Source organism: Camelus dromedarius, chromosome 16 (genome assembly GCF_036321535.1).
Source record: "Camelus dromedarius isolate mCamDro1 chromosome 16, mCamDro1.pat, whole genome shotgun sequence".
Classification (NCBI taxonomy): Eukaryota; Metazoa; Chordata; class Mammalia; order Artiodactyla; family Camelidae; genus Camelus; species Camelus dromedarius.
Window position 1 is genome coordinate 53,316,603 of NC_087451.1, and position 21,337 is coordinate 53,337,939.

The 21,337-nt window shown below is 42.8% G+C and overlaps 1 protein-coding gene across 1 annotated transcript in view; it reads right to left on the minus strand.

Moving 5' to 3' along the window:
* Positions 1-3,143, minus strand: part of B4GALNT2 (beta-1,4-N-acetyl-galactosaminyltransferase 2 (SID blood group)) — a 49,072-nt gene extending 45,929 nt beyond the window's left edge. Inside the window, exon 1 of the mRNA XM_010987951.3 lies at positions 3,039-3,143. Coding sequence (XP_010986253.2) covers positions 3,039-3,052 — 14 coding nt within the window. The 5' untranslated portion in view covers positions 3,053-3,143. The remainder of the gene's footprint in view (positions 1-3,038) is intronic.
* Between the last annotated feature and the right edge of the window lie 18,194 nt (positions 3,144-21,337).

Here is a 21,337-nt window from a genome sequence, read left to right on the forward strand (position 1 = left end):
CCTGGAAGATCTCTGCTTCCAAGTAGTCACACCTCTGTGTAGCCCCTTCCATCCTGGCCTGTGTGACCAACAGCACAGAGCAGAAACCCCTTCCCGCATCGGTCTGTGTGGCCAATACGCAAACAGCATTGGTCACTTCTGAGATTGCTAGCAAATACACTGTGGCTATCTTCTTGGTGACACCTTCTCTCTCAGATGACTTGCTCTGGGAAAGCCCACTGCCATGTTGTGAGTGGCGAAGCCATGGAGAGCCGTGTGGGGAGGAACTAAAGCCAACAGGCACATCAGTGAGCTAGGTCAGCCCCAGTCAAGCCTTCCACTCATCACAGTTACTTTTCATTAAATACGTTAATGTTGGGTGGGGTGATGATGCTTATTTTTAACAACTTTATAAATATATATTTTTAGATTTTCTCAGCATTAATTTCTAATATGGTAATAGGAATAGATACAACTCACATAAACAAAAGCTCTTTGGGGTCCTCAATAATTTCTAAGAGTGTAAATGGTCCTGAAACCAAAAAGATCAAGAATATGTTGGTCTAAGTTCTAAGCAGTTGCTGTGGTTGTTAAACTTCCGTAATAGAGATGAGCTCTGACCAGGATACACAATACAACACAGGGAATAGAGCCAGCATTTTATGACTATAAATGAAATACAACCTCTAAAACTTGTGAATCACTATGTTGTACACCTGAAACTTATCTAGTATTGTACATCAACTCTACCTCAATTTAAAAACAATTTTTAATAATAAAATTTTAAAATAATTATATAGATGAGCTTCAAATTAGCACATTTCATTACTCATCCTTTAATAAAAAATCACATTCTAAGTGCAAGTTAATCTGAAAAACTCATGGGCACAGCTGGTTCCCAGCAAATACCTGGCTTAGGACATAGGTTCCTTTCAAGAGTAAGCTTGCAGCCGGAGGTAAGTTTATAACATCCAGAATTGCTCAAGCTGGCTTAGGGAGCAGTTTGTGTCTCAAACCCCGTGGGTTACCTAGTCCTCCACTTAAACAATAGATATGAAATAAACACTAACAGCACCGTGATTTTAAAGATGAAGAAACCAAGTTTCAGTTACTTCAGTTCTGTCGTTAGTGGGACGATTTTTGAGCTTTTCATAGGTATTTTAAATTTAAAACAACAGAACAGTGCAAACTGCCAAGTATATTTTGTTTGGTCAGTGTTGAATTTACCACTTATGGATTAATTCATACATAAAATGTTTTATGCACGTTGAATATCTTTTTAAATTATAGTTTATTTTTAATTGTCTTCAAATGAAAGAAAACAAGAAAATAACTTATTACTGACTATTCCATATAATTACTGAAAATAATTGTCCTATTGAAGGGGGGAAACACTAAAAAATGATCAGCTGATGATGTCAAATACGCTAGAGGCATAACTTCTCCACGAGGTCAGGACAGCTGTATTCTCAGTACCTAGTAAGATGCCTCGCACACAGTAGGATTATCTAACTTTTGTGGAATGAATATTATTGATAAAATGTCCCACACAATCAAAAAAGCATTGGCTTTATCCTCAGTTGGAGCTGGATTCCAACCTGCTCCTTCCAACGTAGCCCTTGGGCAACCTCCATTCTCCTTTTCCGCAACTCTAAGGTGGACATAATTCTTCAAAGAATTGTATGCTGTGAACAGTCAACAATCTAGAACTAGGCCTATACATAATAAGTGCTCCATAGTGGATGAAATGAAATGAATTTACCAACTAGCATTTACTGAGTTTAGTTCATGGGACTATAATGATCATTTCCTGGGTGTGTGAGAGTAAACTAGCCTTATCTTAGAAGGACAAAAGTCAGAAAGACCTATTTCAAAATCAGACACTTTTTTTATTAAAAAAGAAAGAAAGAAAGAAAAGTAAAAGGGCAAACTAAAGTTTAAAAGACGTTTCATCGGAGGAAGAAAAGTTAGTTCCCCAAGATCACAGAGGCCAGCAGCCTTAAGATCTTAAGAGATACAAACATAGCAACAACATCGATTAAAACCCAGACCTTTTGTTCACAATCCCGGCTGGCTATACGTGAAGGGAAAGTCAGGTTTGACGAAGACTTGCCGGGTTTTAATTCGTTGGCACCAGTTCTGAGCCTGGTGCCAGGACTCCTCGTCACTCATTAAGGAATGTGGGGTGAGGGAATGTTAGGGAAGGTGCTGGAATGGAAGCCTTAGCCAGGGACTTTCGGTGGACGCAAGGGCTTCCTCGCTCCCCTAGCTCCGCCGCAACCTCTCCGTGCCATGCGTTTTTATGCTCAGAAACCATCATCTCACCAACATGTTTTCGCATTGTCGGAAGAGGTCTTCTTGCTAGTGTTAAATGATAGTTCTAGTTTTGAAAAATACAAAGAAAGCAAACTTTGGGTATAAAAAGGCACAAAATGTATTTCTGATCCTTCTTCCTGGTTTATAAAAATTAAATGAGCCCTCCAAGTCTACTTTCCCCCCGGTTAATTATTATGCTACTCCGAGGCTCTTCAGCGCCCACAGCCACTTAACGGACGCTCACTCTGCCTCGCGGCTGTGGTCTGGACCTGGAAACCTGCTCTCCAAAATCCCTGACGTCAAAGTTCCGGCTGTTTCCTGAAAGCTGTGCAAGGGACAGAGTGGTGACTTCCCGACTACCCAGAGCCCGCGGCCCCGCGGGGGTTGGGGGGACCCACTTCACTGGGGACCTGCATCCGCAGTCCTGGTCACAGCCTGCGGGTGCCAGGCCGCCCTGCCACGCTCGGCACCACCGCGCTCACACTCCAGGCACGAGAGGCAACCTGCACTTCGAAACTGGAAAACCAGTGTTCGCTGGAGCGCAGCGCTCGGGAACGAGCTGGGGCTCTCAATAGTGTCCCCAGGCGCCGTCTCCTTCCCTCTCCCCACCTACGTAGGGGACCGGTTGGACTTAATTTAGAGGTCGGCGGGCGCCCGCCGCTCCCGCACCCGGCCGCTCCCCGATCGCACGCCTGGCGGGCCAAGTTTCACCTCCCACTTTTCTCTGCTCACGGGACACTTACCCGCACGATGTCATCCCGAACCCCGCCGCTTTGGACGTTCCGGGCTGGTGGAGACGGGCGCAGCCACCCTGCCGACTGCCCAGCTCTGTCACTAACCTAGGCAAATTCTCCAGGATGGAGGAAGCCTCGAGAGCTTGGGTCGGTCCCCGCCCACGTCACCACCTACCCCCGTCCACCTTCTTGCTTTAGTAGGTGTGCCCCATTCGGCGCCAATCGGTCCCAGCATCTTTGTCGTCGTTTGGGGATGACCGAACCTCCCGGCCGAACGGACCTGCAACTGGCCCACGGCCCTAGAGGAGCCGAGAAGGTGACAGTGATGACCACAGCCCCTGCTTATGATACTAGGTACCAGCTTGGGGCTCAGTTTCATTTACGTTGTGCCACTTATTCGTCACAAGAGCCCTAAGAGGTGAGTACTGGGCCCCACTTTTAGGACTGGGAAGCTGAGGCAAATGACATGATCTGCTAGTAAGCGGAAGATCTGGAATCTGAACCGCGTCTGGGTGACTCGGAAGCCCCCGGCGAAGGGAGCATTTTCTGTTCCTCGGGCGTGGAGCCCCCAAGCCGGCCAGACTCCACTGCGTCGGTGGTCCGATGGACAGAAGGGGCTTCTCTGCGGAGGACCGCGTGGACTTGCCGTATCACACGACCGCATCCGCGCTCCCCTTCTCCAGCCCCGGGCGTCAGCCACCCCCCGGCTGCTGAAGCCCGTCCTGGCTCCGCGCTTTAAACGCGGTGCGCCCAGCTCGAGGGCGGCAATCCTGCTCCCGCACTTCTCTCCAGATCTCCCAGCTGCCATGTGGGACCTCTTCTCCTTCTCTTCGGTGGGTAAACGGAGTTTCCCTCTCCACCTTACAGAACAGCAAAATCCCCGCCCCCACCTCTAGCCTCCCTACCACCGCAGCCTCTCGCTTTCTGTTGAAACCGTATCCACCTGTCCACGAGCCTCACCCACTTCCCAACACCTCACTCTTGGGTTCTCCAAGTTCCGTCTTTGCCCCGCCTCCACCCCGTTCTTCACCCCACACCCCACTGGAACTGTTTGGCAAAAGACGCGGGGAGGAAAACTGGAGTGGGTTGAATCCCTCTAAGAGGTCTCTACAGCCACTGAATGACTCTGTGTCTGAACGAGTCTGGTGAGTTTCAGATGAAATGAGCCTTTGCAGGAACCTTTTCATAAGCCAGGTGTGGTGCTGAGCAGCTTCCTGTGGTTCATCGCAAAGTATGATTGTATTGCTTTTACTATGACCCAGCTTAAGTCACAAACATAACATTGTTTTAAACTAGACAAAACATGGCATTCAGAAAGCTTGCAAAATGACCTATGTTTCTATGTGTACAGCACGCACTAAATTACACCTTTCGGTGTTCCAAAAAGGATTTAAGACAGACATATAAAAATAGAATGTAGTGTAAATAAAAGGAAAATGACAATCAATCAAACCAAATAAGGCTGGAAAGAGAGTAGAAAAAATGCCAGAGGGGTCAACAGTTTTGGTGCAGGTGAGTCCCAAATTCAGCTCTGAGCTTCTCAGCCACCAGAACAGAGAAAACCTGCTGGAGGGAGTTCTGAAGTAGCTGTTACAGATAACCAGTTTCTAGGAACAGCTCCAAAAGGGATGTTATGCTTTCCTAGACAAGACTAATCAGCAAAGCGTTGTACTCCTTGCCATGTACATGTAGTAAAAAGACCACATTGCTTACCAATTACCTCCTCAATTCAGCAAAGCTGTGAGCCACTTCACAGATGTGACCACCCAGACTGTGAAAGATTTCATGACTTGTTCAAAGTTCCGCAGCCAGCCATGAGCTAGGACTTGCACCCAGGAGTTGTGCCTCAAGGCCAATGCTGACTCCACTGTACCGCCACCTCCTCCCGCCCAGGTCTGTCTAAATGGGGAACTCTTCTTGTGACTTGGAAATGGGACAGGGTTAATTCAGACATAACTCCTGCCTCACAGAAGTGTTGTGACCCTGTGATTTCGGTTCCAAAGTAAATTCTCTGTGATTGGAAGAAAGGGAAAGTTAGCTAAGTGAGGCTGGTTAGCCAGGAGCTTGCACACCAGTTCTCCACAGCAAAGCCTGGCTCTGGTCCCTGGGTGTTGAGACCTAGAGCCAAGCAGAGTTCGCTGCTTCCCTGAGAGGTAGAAAAGAAATGGCCCCTCCAGCCTACCTGGAGCCCTGACAGGTGGCCACGTCCGTGCACATCTTACTCCAGGTGCTGTCTGGGCCAGCCGGAGGGTCGCCTCTCCTACGATGAAGTACTTCAGGCTTTTTCACTGTGGTTGCTTACTATTTTACCCCCGTGACAAGACCGCCACTTCTCCATGGCTGTGGGCTGATTTCTGGCTATCGCTTTGACAAATCGGTAAGTTCTTCAGTGATTTGAACTTCCTCTGTTCTTGGTTATTCCAGCCACTCCCAGTGCCCAGGGCACCCACCTCTGTCACTAGTGTCACTGGGCCAAAGACTGAAATCTTTATCTTTGACAGTCAGGCTCTTGTCTACCTGTCCTTTGTGAGAGAAGGTTCCAGTGGCCCACAAGGAATTCAGATGTGTGCAGAAGATTCTGGTGCCATATCTAAACCTTCTGATGTTCTGGGAAGACTGATTAAGCCAGCTTTGTGTCCTGGTCCAGTGCTCTCAGCCAAAAGGACGGGTCCTCAGGGAAGAAGTCGAATGATTTCCTTTTTTTCCAATTGAAATATAGTTGATGTACAATATTATGTTAGTTTCAGGTGTACTGCTTATTCATTTTATAACTGGAGGTTTCCCCTACACCTCCTTCACCTCCCAAACCCTTTCCTCTGGCAACCACCCATTTGTTCTCTGTATCTGAGTCTGTTTTTGTTTTGTTTTGTTTTTTAGATTCCACAAATAAGTGGGCTCATATGATATTTGTCTTTGTCTGTCTGACTTATTTCACTGAAGCATAATATCCTCTAGATCCATCCATGTTGTTGCAGATGGCGAGATTTTTTCTGGCTGGGTAATATTCCATTGTGTATATATACCACATCTTTATCCATTTGTCTATGGATGGACACCTAGGAAAGTCAAGTGATTTCTGACACCCTGCCAAGGTGCTCGTGCCTGTTAGCCCCATCTTAGTTTCAGAGGGGTGGGACCATGTCCTATTTATTTTTCTACTCCAGAGCTTGTCCCACCTGTACAGAGTAGACACTATTTATTGACTGACCAAGTGGATGATTGCCTTGAGTAGTGGAATTGTTTTCTCACCCAGATAGTCACTAGCCCTTTCTCCTCCCCAAATCCATTCCTTGCTGGTGCTCAAAAAAAATGTATGTTGAAAGAAAAATGGAGTTGGAAGCCAGCTATTCAGAGGACTGAAGGAGCAGGGACAAAACACCCTGGTGTTGGTTTGCAAACTGGCCCCTGTACAAAGAGGACTGAAGAAAGAGGTAGCCTGTTCCAGATTGGTAGGTGGCTGTTTTAATAAGCAAGGGAACTTAAGAGGCTTGTCTTGATTGCCTGGATCCAGCTTGGGGGTCAACCAGCAGTCGTGTCCTCTTGATTACCTCACCTGGCTTGTCATAACCTCAAGGGAAAAGGAAGTGGTATCATTTGCTTGAAAATAAGAATTAAGCTATAGATGGTGGAGGGTTAGGCCCACAAGGAGGGAAGGTCCTAAACAGACTGTGCTAGGACCTCGGTGAGCCTCAAATGTCATTCAAGCTTCCACATGCTATTCCTTCTCCCCCAAAGACTCCTCCAAACCTCCATGCTTGTTGTGTCTGGCTTTTAATTTTCAGTCTGTAGCTCAATGTCACTTCCTCAAAGAGGCCTTTTCCAGATGGGACTAAGTCAAGTTCCTCTTTTGGTGTCCTTATAGCACCCAGTACTTTGTGGTCACCATCACGTTTGGAGTTTGTAATTTATATTAATATGTGCATGCATGTGTGTGTGCATGTGTGTGTGCGTGTGTGTGTTTGCTGCCTGTTTCCCACGTTCCCTGAAACAAGGAGCAGTACCCCTTCTGTTTCACTCTCCAGTGTATCCCTAGCATACAGCATAGGGGCTGGCTCATATTCAAAATCTATGTGATGGAGAAAGGAATAAATGAATTTTGTTCTACCAACTTGATGCTCAGAACCATCTTGCACCTTCAGTGTTGCATTTGTCTCATTTTCACATGAGGAAAGTGAAACTCAGAGACGTGTGGGAGGACGCCAAGGGGTTGGAGCCAGGTCTGCTGGATCTAAAGCCCTGCCCCTCCCCTGCTGCCTGCCTATAGGGGAGGGGCCAGGTTAGTGAGGATGGGAGAGACGCAGAAGAGACAGAAAGTGAGGAAGGACCAAGTCTGGAACAGTGAGGCAAGGACGGAAGTAGATGGTACTGCCCTGCTGGCTTCAGCTTGCCCCTGGGGTCAAGGAGTGTGTCACTGATGAAGACCAAGGCAAACGGGGACACAGACTTGAAAGGCTGCAGATTCCTTCTCGGTTGTCTTCTGAACTGTCTGGCTGCCTTCAAGAGGCAGTAGAGTGTACTGATTGAAAGGTCAACTCCAGAGCTGGGCTCTGCTCCTGCCCGCTCCCTGCTGTGTGCCCTGGTACCAGTTATTTAACATCTCTGTGCCTCCATGTAGCCTCAGTTGTAAAAATGTAGATGATAATAGCACCCACCTCATGAGATTTCTTTAAGAATTAAGCACATGTAAAGTGCTTCAAACAGTGCCTGGGAAGTGACACGCCATAGTAAGTGTTGGCAAACACGATTTGAAGGGCAGCTTTTGTGCTCTGAAGTCTCTTTGTAATTACCACAAATTAAATTACTTCACAATTTCAATTAGAGTTTAAATTAATATTAAATTTAAGGAAGTCGCGAGAGCAAACTCCCTATTCAATGACAAGATCTTATTATTTGTGGTGAAATTAATTAAAAAAAATTTTTTTCAGGCCTTCGTTTTGGGGTGGGGGCAGCAATTAGATTTATTTAACGGAGGTACTGGGGATTGAACCTAGGACCTTATGCATGCTAAACAGGCACTCTACCACTGAGCTATATGCCCCCAGCCCTACCCTGCAAATAAATTCTTAGTTCCAATACATCACTCCCCGTACTAGAGTTCTGCGTCACTTGACTCGCTTGCCATGGCCCTTACTTTGGCCAAGGGGATGTTGGCAGAGGCTGAAATATGTTTGCGTGGATTGGCTTTTTCTCCTGAGCTCCAGTGATCTGCCGTTAGAAGAACACGGGCCAGGTAACTATTGCCCCTTCAGTCTTGACTCCAGAAGAAAACCCAGAAAGGGGATCCAAATTGGTCTCATGGCCCGGAGCCAAGCCAAGCTGACCAGCAGACAATAGACCACAATCATCTAGCCAAGCCCAGCTTAGGTCTAATGAACCACAGTTGATCTTTGGACCCACAAGCTTGAGAATAACTGCTTGTAAGCATTGCTAGGATGATTTTTTTTTTATACAGCATTATTGTGACAAAAGTCAGCTAAGATGTATTTCTTTTTTTTTTTTAACATTTTTTATTGATTTATAATCATTTTACAATGTTGTGTCAAATTCCAGTGTTCAGCATAATTTTTCAGTCATTCATGGACATATACACACTCATTGTCACATTTTTTTCTCTGTGAGTTATCATAACATTTTGTGTATATTTCCCTGTGCTATACAGTGTAATCTTGTTTATCTATTCTACAATTTTGAAATCCCAGTCTATCCCTTCCCACCCTCCACCCCCCTGGTAACCACAAGTCTGTATTCTCTGTCTATGAGTCTATTTCTGTCCTGTATTTACGCTTTGTTTTTGTTTGTTTGTTTGTTTGTTTTTGTTTTTGTTTTTTTAGATTCCACATATGAGCGATTTCATATGGTATTTTTCTTTCTCTTTCTGGCTTACTTCACTTAGAATGACATTCTCCAGGAGCATCCATGTTGCTGCAAATGGCATTATGTTGTCGGTTTTTATGGCTGAGTAGTATTCCATTGTATAAATATACCACATCTTCTTTATCCAGTCACCTGTTGATGGACATTTAGGCTGTTTCCATGTTTTGGCTATTGTAAATAGTGCTGCTATGAACATTGGGGTGCAGGTGTCATCCTGATGTAGGGTTCCTTCTGGATACAAGCCCAGGAGTGGGATTCCTGGGTCATATGGTAAGTCTATTCCTAGTCTTTTGAGGAATCTCCACACTGTTTTCCATAGTGGCTGCACCAAACTGCATTCCCACCAGCAGTGTAGGAGGGTTCCCCTTTCTCCACAGCCTCTCCAGCATTTGTCATTTGTGGATTTTTGAATGATGGCCATTCTGACTGGTGTGAGGTGATACCTCATTGTAGTTTTGATTTGCATTTCTCTGATAATTAGTGATATTGAGCATTTCTTCATGTGCCTTTTGATCATTTGTATGTCTTCCTTGGAGAATCGCTTGTTTAGGTCTTCTGCCCATTTTTGGATTGGGTTGTTTATTTTTTTCTTATTGAGTCATATAAGCTGCTTATATATTCTGGAGATCAAGCCTTTGTTGGTTTCATTTGCAAAAATTTTCTCCCATTCCGTAGGTTGTCTTTTTGTTTTACTTCTGGTTTCCTTTGCTGTGCAGAAGTTTGTAAGTTTCATTAGGTCCCATTTGTTTATTCTTGCTTTTATTTCTTCTAGGAGAAAATTTTTGAAATGTATGTCAGACAATGTTTTGCCTATGTTTTCCTCTAGGAGGTTTATTGTATCTTGTCTTATGTTTAAGTCTTTGATCCATTTTGAGTTGATTTTTGTATATGGTGTAAGGGAGTGTTCTAGCTTCATTGCTTTACATGCTGCTGTCCAGTTTTCCCAACACCATTTGCTGAAGAGATTGTCTTTATTCCATTGTATATTCTTGCCTCCTTTGTTGAAGATTAGTTGACCAAAAGTTTGTGGGTTCATTTCTGGGCTCTCTATTCTGTTCCATTGGTCTATATGTCTGTTTTTGTACCAGTACCATGCTGTCTTGATGACTGTAGCTCTATAGCATTGTCTGAAGTCTGGGAGAGTTATTCCTCCAGCCTCTTTCTTTCTCTTCAGTAATGCTTTGGCAATTCTAGGTCTTTGATGGTTCCATATAAATTTTATTATGATTTGTTCTAGTTCTGTGAAATATGTCCTGGGTAATTTGATAGGGATTGCATTAAATCTGTAGATCGCCTTGGGCAGTGTGACCATTTTAACAATATTGATTCTTCCAATCCAAGAGCATGGAATATCTCTCCATTTTTTAAAGTCTTCTTTAATTTCCTTCATCAATGGTTTATAGTTTTCTGTGTATAATTCTTTCACCTCCTTTGTTAGATTTATTCCCAGATATTTTATTACTTTGGGTGCTATTTTAAAGGGGATTGTTTCTTTACTTTCTTTTTCTGTTAATTCATCATTAGTGTAAAGAAATGCAACTGATTTTTGAACGTTAATTTTGTAACCTGCTACCGTGCTGAATTCTTCAATCAGCTCTAGTAGCTTTTGTGTGGACCTTTTAGGGTTTTCTATATATAGTAACATGTCGTCAGCATATAGTGACACTTTTACCTCTTCTTTTCCAATTTGGATCCCTTTTATTTCTTTCTCTTGCCTGATTGCTGTGGCTAGGACTTCCAAGACTATGTTGAATAGGAGTGGTGATAGTGGGCATCCTTGTCTTGTCCCAGATTTTAGTGGGAAGCTTTTGAGTTTTTCACTGTTGAGTACTATGCTGGCTGTAGGTTTGTCATATACAGCTTTTATTATGTTGAGATACGTTCCCTCTATGCCCACTTTGGCGAGAGTTTTTATCATAAACGGGTGTTGAATTTTATCAAATGCTTTTTCTGCATCGATTGAGATGATCATGTGGTTTTTGTCCTTTCTCTTATTGATGTGATGTATTACATTGATTGATTTGCATACGTTGAACCACCCTTGTGTCCCTGGGATGAACCCCACTTGGTCAAGCTAAGATGTATTTCTATCAATAAATCCAGTAAATTTTAATCCTAAGTTTCAAGGGAAACTTTGACTAATATTTAAACTTATTTAAACAATCATATACATCAGTCAATGTCAACTTCACAGATGAAAACATGTGGCTCACTCCAAAGGGCTTTACTAGAAGAGTTCAAATAAGGAACTATTTACAGAAGTGTGGGTAGGGTTAAGGAAACCAAGATGGGCTGGTGGAATTCTTGGGCGATTAGCAGCAGCAAGAAGTTGTTACCACCTTAGGCTGAGGGGCAAGGGGTGGGAAGTGGGATATCCTCATGACCTCCCACTCCAAAGACACCTAGTGGCATTGTCCACCTGTAATCTGACTCCCCTGGGAACACCACCTGGTCGCACCTGTCCTGTAGTTAATTCAGAGGCTCCATGGAGACCCAAATAGCCATGTAATGAGTGGGTAGAGCTTGTTTGCGGTTTATTGTGAGCACTTTACAAAGGTGCTTCATTCAACCAGCTGGCACTGCGTAAGCCTCAGAGTTCCTGTCATATCACAGGGTTGAGTTGGGTGCCTGGTGGCAGTCCCAGGCCTGGGAGCAGGAGAAGCATCAAGCAGAGGTGGTGAGCTGGAGTGGAGCTTTGCCTTGGTCTGTCACCTGGTGTATTAGCTACACTTCTTGTCTTTGAATCACCTGCAAAAGTCATAAATATGCAAATTAATATTTATTCTTTCTTATCCTAATTCTGGGTATTGATGGAAGAAGGTGGAGACTTTCAGGGTCTCTCTGGATTATAGGGACAGGGTGGGGCAGCAGGAGAGAGTAGAAACTGACCCAGAGAGGTGATGGGACCTTCTCAAGGATGGACAGAGCAGGGCACAGCCGGAGCTTCAGTCAGAATTGGATCTCTTGCATCTTGGCTTGGGTTCTGTCACCTCCACTCTGCTGATGTTGATAGCCCCAACCGGCCACAGTGGAGTCTCATAAATGCCTCTTTATCCTTTATTCCATGGCTGGTGTGTCACCTATAGATGTGAATCTGAGACTCGACAAACTCCAAGGTCATATCCAGTTTAAGACTCTGGTTTTTTTTCAGCTTCAATTAACCTCTGGCTAAAATGGCTTAAGCCACAAGGCCATTGGTCACCGCTCTGCCAGAAACCAGGAGATCCTGCTCCTCAGAAGTTTTGATGACTCCCCAGGGTCACTGAGGACCCAAGCTCACGCTTCTGCACTGTCCTTGGGTGTGTTCTCTTTGTGGTGGAAAGACTAAGGCCGCTCCTCTGGTTGGGAGAGTGGAGCAGGTGCTCCTCCGCTTATGTGACTCTCTTACCTGAGGCCCCACACCAGCCTCAGGCCAAGCCATATAGAAAAGTCTGGTGCAGACAGAGAAGCACTGTTGGAATCATGGATGTTTCCAATCCCTTTCCTAAGAGTGGATATTCCAAGCTAGCATTCTGTGTTAGATTTCTGCAGAGAAACAGAACCCAAAGACCACTAGGATATCCACATGTCTATTTCTGTCTATAAATAGATAGATAGATTTATTATACAGAATTGGCTTATGTGATCATGGAGGCTGAGAAGTCCCAAAATCCGCAATCAACAAGCTGGAGACCCAGGAGAGCAGTTTGAGTCCATGTCTGAAGACCGTAGAAGAATGATGTCCCAGCGTGGGGACAGTCAGAGAGAGGAAATTCTCTCTCACTTAGCCTTTTTGTTTTAGTCTGGCCTTCAACAGATCAGATGAGGCCCACCAACATTGGGGAGGGCAATCTGTTTTTCTCAGCCTGCTGATTCAGATTTTAATCTTACACAGAAATAACCACACAGACACACATAGAATAAATGTTTAACCAAATATCTGGGCACCCAATGGCCCTGTCAAACTGACACAAAAAAATCAACCAGCACAGCAGGGAGGGTATAGCTCAGTAGAAGAGCCCGTGCTTAGCACACACAAGGTCCTGGGTTCAATCCCCAGTACCTCCATTTTAAAAATAATAAATTAACTAAAAATAAATAAGTGTAATTACCTCCCCCCACACACAAAAATCAACCAGCACAAATTCCAAATAATTCCAGACATTCTGACCCAAAGTTAGAACTGATGGTGCTTGCTTTCAAGGGAAAAATGTGAAGGGAATCTAGTAATGACTGAGCCTGTTCTGGTGAAATTTATGGGAATAAATGTCCAGAGGGGACCCAGATCCAAACCACTGATACTCTGTGGCAGGAATAGGAACCCAGAGCATAACTATACTAGCTGCAAAAAAGATGAGGGGTTGGTGTCTCCTCTGAGTTTATTATGAGTCAAGAGTGGGACCTGATGGAGTCTCCTCTCCTGCCTATGGTAAGTCTCGCCTATTCTTTGGGTCCCTCCATGCCGCCTTCTCTGGGCTTTACTCTGTCAGTCACCCCCTCTATCTCCTATATCTCCAATGTCTCCCTCTTTACTGGACCCTTACAGGCAATATTTAAACATGTTCATGCCTCTTTCTTTAAAAAAGCAAAACCCTGGGGGGAGGGTATATCTCAGTGGTAGAGCACATACTTAACATGTATGAGGTCCTGGGTTCAGTCCCCAGTACCTCCATTAAAAACAAACAAACAAACAAAAAACCTCCTCAGTATTTTCTCCAGCTACTAGTCTTCCTCCCTTTACAGCCAGATTTCTCTGAAGAGTTGTCTGTCCGCATTGCCACCATCCCTCCACCAGCTGCACTCCTCCATCTCCCCATTATGGGTTCCATTCCTGGTATCATAAAAATTGCTTTTGCCAAGATCACCAGTGACTTTCATGTTGCTAAGTCTACTGTACACTTTTCAGCCTTCATCTTTCTCAGTCTCTCAATAGTGTCCTCACAATCCTAAGTCTAGAGAATCGGGTTATATACCTGATTTTTATATAACCGGGTTATATACCTGGTTTTTTACAAAAAAACCTCCTTTTGTTCACATGGTGATGAACATACCATATAGTAGATTGCTTTGTTGTACCCTTCCTTGTATCCATGCCTTTTGTGATGTGACTTTGCATTTCCTCTGTGTTGCTATCACTGCCATGGGGAAAAGCACCCTGGTTCCAGAAGAATGAGAAATACATGAGCAAAGCTTCTCCAGCTGACCCACTGACCTGTGAGCATGAGTGTGATGATTAATACATACTGTTGTGTGCCACTGAGTTTGGGGGCTGTTTGTTACACAGCACTGTTGTAGCAACAGCAGCCTGATAACACTGTGCCTTCCCCAAAAGGCAGTCATGGGCCTCAAAATTGGTCAGTCTAAAAATTATAGCTGTACGGCATTGGCTATCTTGAGATTCATCTTCCATTTCTCCTTTTCCTCTATCTTAATAGTAGAAGAAAAATGGAAGTTTCTAGGGAGAAGAAATGTCAGCTTTTGGAATTTTGTGAGGATCCCACATTGCTACATCAGACTTGGGGATCTGGGATCTGTGGATTTGAACTTCATAGGAGGTGTCTTCAAATATTATCAAAGTTTTTTGGTCCAGGAACCACCACCTAGAACTTAAAGCAACCAAATTTTGTTTCAATTTTGTACCAGTGAGTATCTAATTTTTTTCTTGGTTGGTATTTATGATTGTAGATTTCAGGTGTTCAGTATTTATGGCCATAAATATTAACACTGTTTCCTATACTTAAAACAGTAGGACTCTTATTATTCAATTCTGAAACTTCTTCCAACAATTGCTACTATTTTCTAAGTTATGTATCACTCTGGCACTGGCCCCAAAGTTCCATCATCAACAGTTGTTTTAGCTGTATTTCATGGCTAAATCATCGAAAAAAATTTGTTATCTAAATTATCCATCTTCGTAATGCCAAGCTAGTGTAGTATCTTATGATCTTTCTCTAATCTGTGTGGCACATCTGTGAAAAAAAATATGAGGGAGAATTGAGCTGGCTCCCTAAATAAGTACCCTTTCTATGTATGAACTTGAGTTGTCTGGCTATAAAGGGAAGTGCCTCGGCTAGATGAGATTAAATATCACCCTGTGTCAGAGACCATGAGTTCTCATCAATGTCAGTGTTTTCCTCTTCTTCCTGACAGCTCAATAATATACCCCAGCCTCAGCTGTAGTAAGAAGCCACACAAATTTTATGATGGGGTTACCCTCATGCCCTCTTCCATTTGGGTATTCTCCTTCTAGAACAAATACCGGGAGCATGGTGCTAGGTGAGCCAGTCACAGTTACCCCCAAAGCTTCACAGGGAGTTTCTGTCCATGCCTGGAACCATTCATCCATTTCCCAGTGTACTCCTACAGGCTCCCAACTTCTCCAGAATGCTGTGCAGAGGAGCAGCATGACCTCCATGCCAAAGGACACCTGATGGCATTGTCCACCTGTAATCTGACTCTCCTGAGAATACTATCTGGTTGTATCCATCCTATAGTTAATTTGGAGCCTTCACTGAGCCCCAAATAGCCAGGTGATGAGTGGGTAGAGCTTGTTTTCAGTTTATTGTGAGCACTTTATAAAGGTGCTTCGTTCAACCAGATGGCACTGCATAAGCCTCAGAGTTCCTGTAATATCACAGGGATAGGTTGGGTACCTGGTGGCAATTCTGTGAGGTCCCAAGTCTCTAGCAGCAGAAATACCAAACAGAGATAGTGAGCTGGAGTGGAGCTTTGCCGTGGTCTTCCGATTTCAGCATAGAAATCAAGGAGCTTCTGACCACCTTCCTTTATCTGTAACATTACCAAATCAGGGTTCAGCTGTCCCACTATTCAGTGTTTTATATACATTAGCTTAGCTTATACACATATCCTCAAGACCTTAAGCTCCTGGCATTCAGGCACTTATAAGAAAGCTGCTGGAGTCCAGCCAAGCTGTCCACATACCAAGCAGCAGGAAGGAGATATACTGAGTATCTGTTGGGACTTGATATCTTCTGCAAGAAACAGAGACTCCTGAAAGTGTGGCTTAAACAAATGAAAAGTTTTATTTATCTTGTATAACAAGAAGCCCAGAAAATAATTCAGAACTGAGATGGCAGCTTTAGCCACCAGTGGCCCCAGTTCCCCCAGCATCCCACTCTGCTGTTTCTAGGGTGAGGCTTCATCTTCTTGCTCACACAATAGCTGCTAAGGTTGGAGCCATCAACTCCACATTCTTGGGATTTGGAGAGAAACGACAAGTACACAAAGCTGAGACTGCCCATTGTTTGCCCCTTCTTAATAAGCCAGTGAATTCCACTGACATCCCATTGACCAGAATTGTGCCACAGAATCACTCCTAGCTTTAAGATAGACAGTTCAGTTGAACTTATTAACATCCCGAATAAAACTGAGATTCTGCTATGAAGAAAGGGCGAATGGATATTGGCAAGCACCCCACAGTCCCTGTCACACTCAGAGAAGACTGCCACCCGGACTTGGATATGCACCCAACACCCAAGAAGAGGGACGTGCATTAATTCCCCTAATGGAAGATACCTACTTATAGCCCAAGGCAGGGCTTGAATTTGAACCCTTTAGTGAACCTCACCCTTTTTCTATGAAACCAATTATGTAAATTTTTTTGCTTAACAGCTGTCACAGACTGGGTTTGTACTGCCTACCTGTGGAAGCTCCCAGCTGACTAATGTAAAAAGTGATTCAAAACAGGTGGGTTGGGTATGACTCCAAAAGAGGCAGCTGTAGAAAGGTAGCATAATATGACCTTTTCATAACCCAGGATAGTAATGGGGCTCCTACAAGAAGGAATGCCCAAAAAGACACTCGCCCAAAGATAAACTTATCCATTGTAAAGTGTATAAAGAAACCCAACACAGTAAGAAATAGTTAGAAAATGCAGCAAATAGTGAACTAGAAATAATAAGATAATTTGGAATAGACTTTACAATGAGTGTGTCTGCATTTTTCAAAGAGAATAAAGAAGAAATTGAATCCTTAAAACAAAGCCAAAATATTATGGGAAAAAACAACATGCAGATTTCAAAAAGATTCAAATAGAAAGTCTATAAATGGGATAAAGCAGTAAAATGAAAATTAGTGGACAGTTTATAAACTATTTGGACTTAGGTGAAAAGAGATTCCATGAACTGAAAGATAGATCTGAAGAAATTCCCCAGAATGCTACAGAGAGAGTTAAAGAACTTGGAAAAAAAGAAAAAAAAAAAAAGAAAAATAGATTAAGAAACATGAAGGTTAAATGAGAAAGTCCAGAAGAAATCTAATGGGCTTTCTATTAGAAAAGAATGGCAATCATGGAGAGTCACAATATTCAAAGAGTTAATGGCTAAGAATTAAAGAAATGAGTAGGCATCCACAGTTTGAAAAGCACACACCAACTTCTGAGCAGGATAAATAAAAACAAATCAACAGATTGTGACAAAACTGCAGAAGAACAAGGATTAAAATGGAAAGCTTAAAGCTATCAGAAAAAGAGGCAAATACTAATAGATTTCTAACAAGGAGAGGATACCCAAACTGGCAGCAGCCTGTTTATTAGCAACAATAGACGTCAGAAGACATTGCAATTATATCTTGGAGACCAAGTAGTGCTGTGGGAAAAAACTGTCAATTTAGACTCTTATAGCCAACTTCAAGGGTGAGGCAAAATAGACATTTTCAGACTTACAAAGTATAAACGGGGTTTTTCAACCCCTGGGTTCCCTCTAAAATATCTACTAAAGGATGTGCTTGAGTGAAGGAGATAACCCAGAAGAAAATTAGTGGGATGCAATGAGAAATAGTAAGATTAGAAATCAATAAAAACAAACTGTGTCTAAATAGTCATTGATTATAAATAATGACAATATGTATGTGCCTAAAAACTTAAACCTGAAATATGCAAATATTTGTAAATTTAAGTATTAGAAAACAAGAGCATAAAAAATGGAGAGGGAAAGCTTGGAATTTGGTTTAAAAATAAAGATGCTAAGATTCTTATCTTGCTCAGAAGGAGGAGAAATATTCTGATCAACATTAGATATTTGTGGAAAAAATAAAGATAAGCACATATGTTAAGAAGGTAATAATTTAAAATACCCACATAAAAGCATATCTCCCAAACAAATAAAGAAGGGAGGAGAGGGAAAAGGAAAATTACTTACTCCAACAAAAGCAGGAAAGCAGAAGGAAGGAGGGGAGGTAAAAACATGAGCATCAGAAAATTCTAAATACGATGTTGGATATATACATCCAATCATATTAAAATCATGACAAATATGACTAAAGTCATGTATAAAAGACAGCCTATCAGCTTGGATTATTAAAATGAGCTGTATGATCCTTGTAAGGCACACCCAAAAACAAAACAAAAAGGACACAGGAAATTTAAACATGAAAGGGTGGAAGAATGTTTACTAGGCAAATAGCTAACTAAAACACAGCTGGTAGAACAACACTAAAATCAGACAAAATAAAGTTTTAGACAACGAGTATTAACAGGGATAAAGAGTAATATTTTGTAACAATAAAAGGAACACTCTTACAAGAATAGATAGCAATCAGGAATTCCTCCATCTCCTTATAATAGAAACTTAAAAAACTTGTGGGGAGGGTATAGCTTAAATGGTAGAGCACATGCTTAGCATACACAAGGTCCTGGGTTCGATCCCCAGTACCTCCCTCCTCTAAAAAATAATAAACCTAGTTACCTCCCTCTGCCAAAATAAAAAAAAAATAATACAAAAATAGATAAAAATTACATATATAATTATAAGAAGAAATTAACAAGTGTCCAGTTATAATTGGAGATTTTAACATAAACAGCTCAAGTAGACAAAATTAAATTCTAGTGAGGATTTACTAGAGTTGAACAACCCAGTTCACAGCTTCAATTAAATGTGTGTGTGTGTGTGTGTGTACATACACGGACATATATACACACACAGACATATATGTACCCCAAAGGTAGAGAATATGCATTCTTTTTAAGCATACATACAAACATTTACAAAATGGACCATTTACTATGCCCCCCCTAAAATCTCTAGAAAATCAGTGTCTTAAGACCACATTCTTTTAACCTCAGTGCAGAATTACACACACACCCACACCAGAAGTGCTTATTGATTTGAAAACTGAGACACATACTTCTAAATAACACATGACTTAGAGAGGAAATCTCAATGAAAATTGCTAAATATTTAGAAATGAACCATGATGTGGTTCTGGTTTTTACCAATATGCCGAACAAGCACTAGAGGGAAAACACCATGAAATGAAAAGATTGTGAAGAAACCCAGGGGTGAAGAGGTGGGTAGAGGGAATAGGGTAGTAGCTTTGGCTCGAGGCCAGCTGACTGTGGATCTATAAACTCAAGGAGGAACTATTGGAGTTAAGCCATGACTGCATTTCAATGAGAACATTTTCCTTGTGATACCAAGTCCAAACTCGTTCTGCTCATTGCACAACAGGCCAGTAAATTGAGAGAGGAAGTGTTGGGGCAAGGAATAACGACTTTATTTGGAAAGTCAGCAGACTGAGAAGATGAGGGACTAATGTCCTAGAGAACCGTCTTCTCCAAGTCAGACTTTAGGCTCCTTTAATACTAAAAAGGGGAGGCGTGTGGTTGCCAACCTCTTGGTGTTGGAATCCTTTGTTCTTGCAGCTGTCCACGTGGGTCAGGTCATGTTGTCCCTGTCAACCTCCAACAAGACAAATGTTATTTTCTATTTTGCAACTGTTAATATTTATATGAATGGGGAAGTGTTAATACCCTTAAAGGTCAGAGCCCTGAGAATGGGCTCTCCTGTACCTCTCAGGCTACAGGCAACATTCCTTTACAAACGGTGCAGAACCAGCATGACTCAGCACAGGCAACAGAGCATAGGGTTAGAGCCAAAGGAATAGACCTCATATGGGGTCAGGTTTGTTCTTCCTAGCTACACTTGTGCACTAGGACACCCACATCCACAAACCCAAGGTCATGGGAGATGGGAAGCAAAAATTATTCAAGCAAATTATTACATATAATAGTAAGGGGGGTTCTTCATCTTTCACTCCGTGGTTCCCTGATCTACACTTCCAGGCTAAGGGGAGAAAGATGGCGTGTACTGGCCGTACTTTTAAGGTGTTATGCCCTTTAGACCCAGGTGAAAAAGGCCCCTGACTTGCACCCTCCCCTGCACTTCAGAGATCCTGCTCTGTTTCCTCCTATGGGGGCCTCCAAATGGGATGAGGTGTCTGGGCCAAAGGGATGTACCAGCCTGGAGCCCACACACACCCAGGCCACCCTCTGGGTGCCCAGGACCGTGCAATTCCCTACCCTTTTCCCTAGACCTGTGCCACTGCCAGCAGCATACACATTGTTTGCTCTTTGCAGGGCATGTGGGCGGAGCTTGAGCTGCGAAGGTTTGGGTGTTCATACAAATTTATGGAAGGACAAAGACAATGGTTGGACAGAGAAGGGGCTAGACTGGGGCTGCTGCAGGGGGTTGGCTTGCCTTGCACACCAGAGATCCGAACAAATTCAAATTTGAGTTTCCACTGTTAATTTGTACCTCTTAATCCCCTTCACCAATTTCGTACCCTCCCCATCCCTCTACTCTGTGGTAATCACTAGTTTGTTTTCTGTATGTGAGTCTGTTTCTGTTATATTTGTTTGTTTTGTTTTCTAGATTCCACATATAAGTGAAAACATACAGTATTTGTCTTTTCCTGTCTGACTTATTTCACTTAGCATAATACTCTCAAGATCCATCCATATTGTTGCAAATGGCAAGATTTCATTCTTTTGATGGCTGAGTAATATTCCACTGTATACAGACACCATATCTTCTTTATCCATTCATCTGTCGATGGGAACTTAGGTTACTTCCATACCTTGGCTATTGTAAATAATGCTGCAGTTAACACAGAGATGAATATATCTTTTCAAATTAATGTTTTCATCTCTTTGGGTAAATACTCAGGAGTGGCACTGCTGAATCATATGATAGTCTTATCTTTAGTTTTTTGAAGAATCTCCATACTGTTTTCCACAGTGGCCGTACCAATCTACATTGGTACTAGGGTTGTAATATACAGCTCAGGGAATATAGTCAGTTTTTTATAATAACTTTGTATGGTCTATTATCTACAAAAATACTGAATCACTATGTTGTACATCTAAAACTAATGTAATATTGTAAGTCAACTATACTTCAGTAAAAACGGTAATAATAAGTGCTGAATTGATACACTAAAAACAATTGAGTTTCCAATTCAATATGAAGGTGTATTTGCTAAGGCAAGAAGGCAGAACATATATTTGACTGTTAGCCTAATTTATAACTAAAACTATTTAGACATATGCTGTGTCTGCCTCTACTTGTATTCCTGCCTTAGCCTCACCAATGTTAGGGATGGGCCCGTGTACTGTACACTATAGCACGGAACCCCAAAGGCACTGGAGTTGTCTCCCA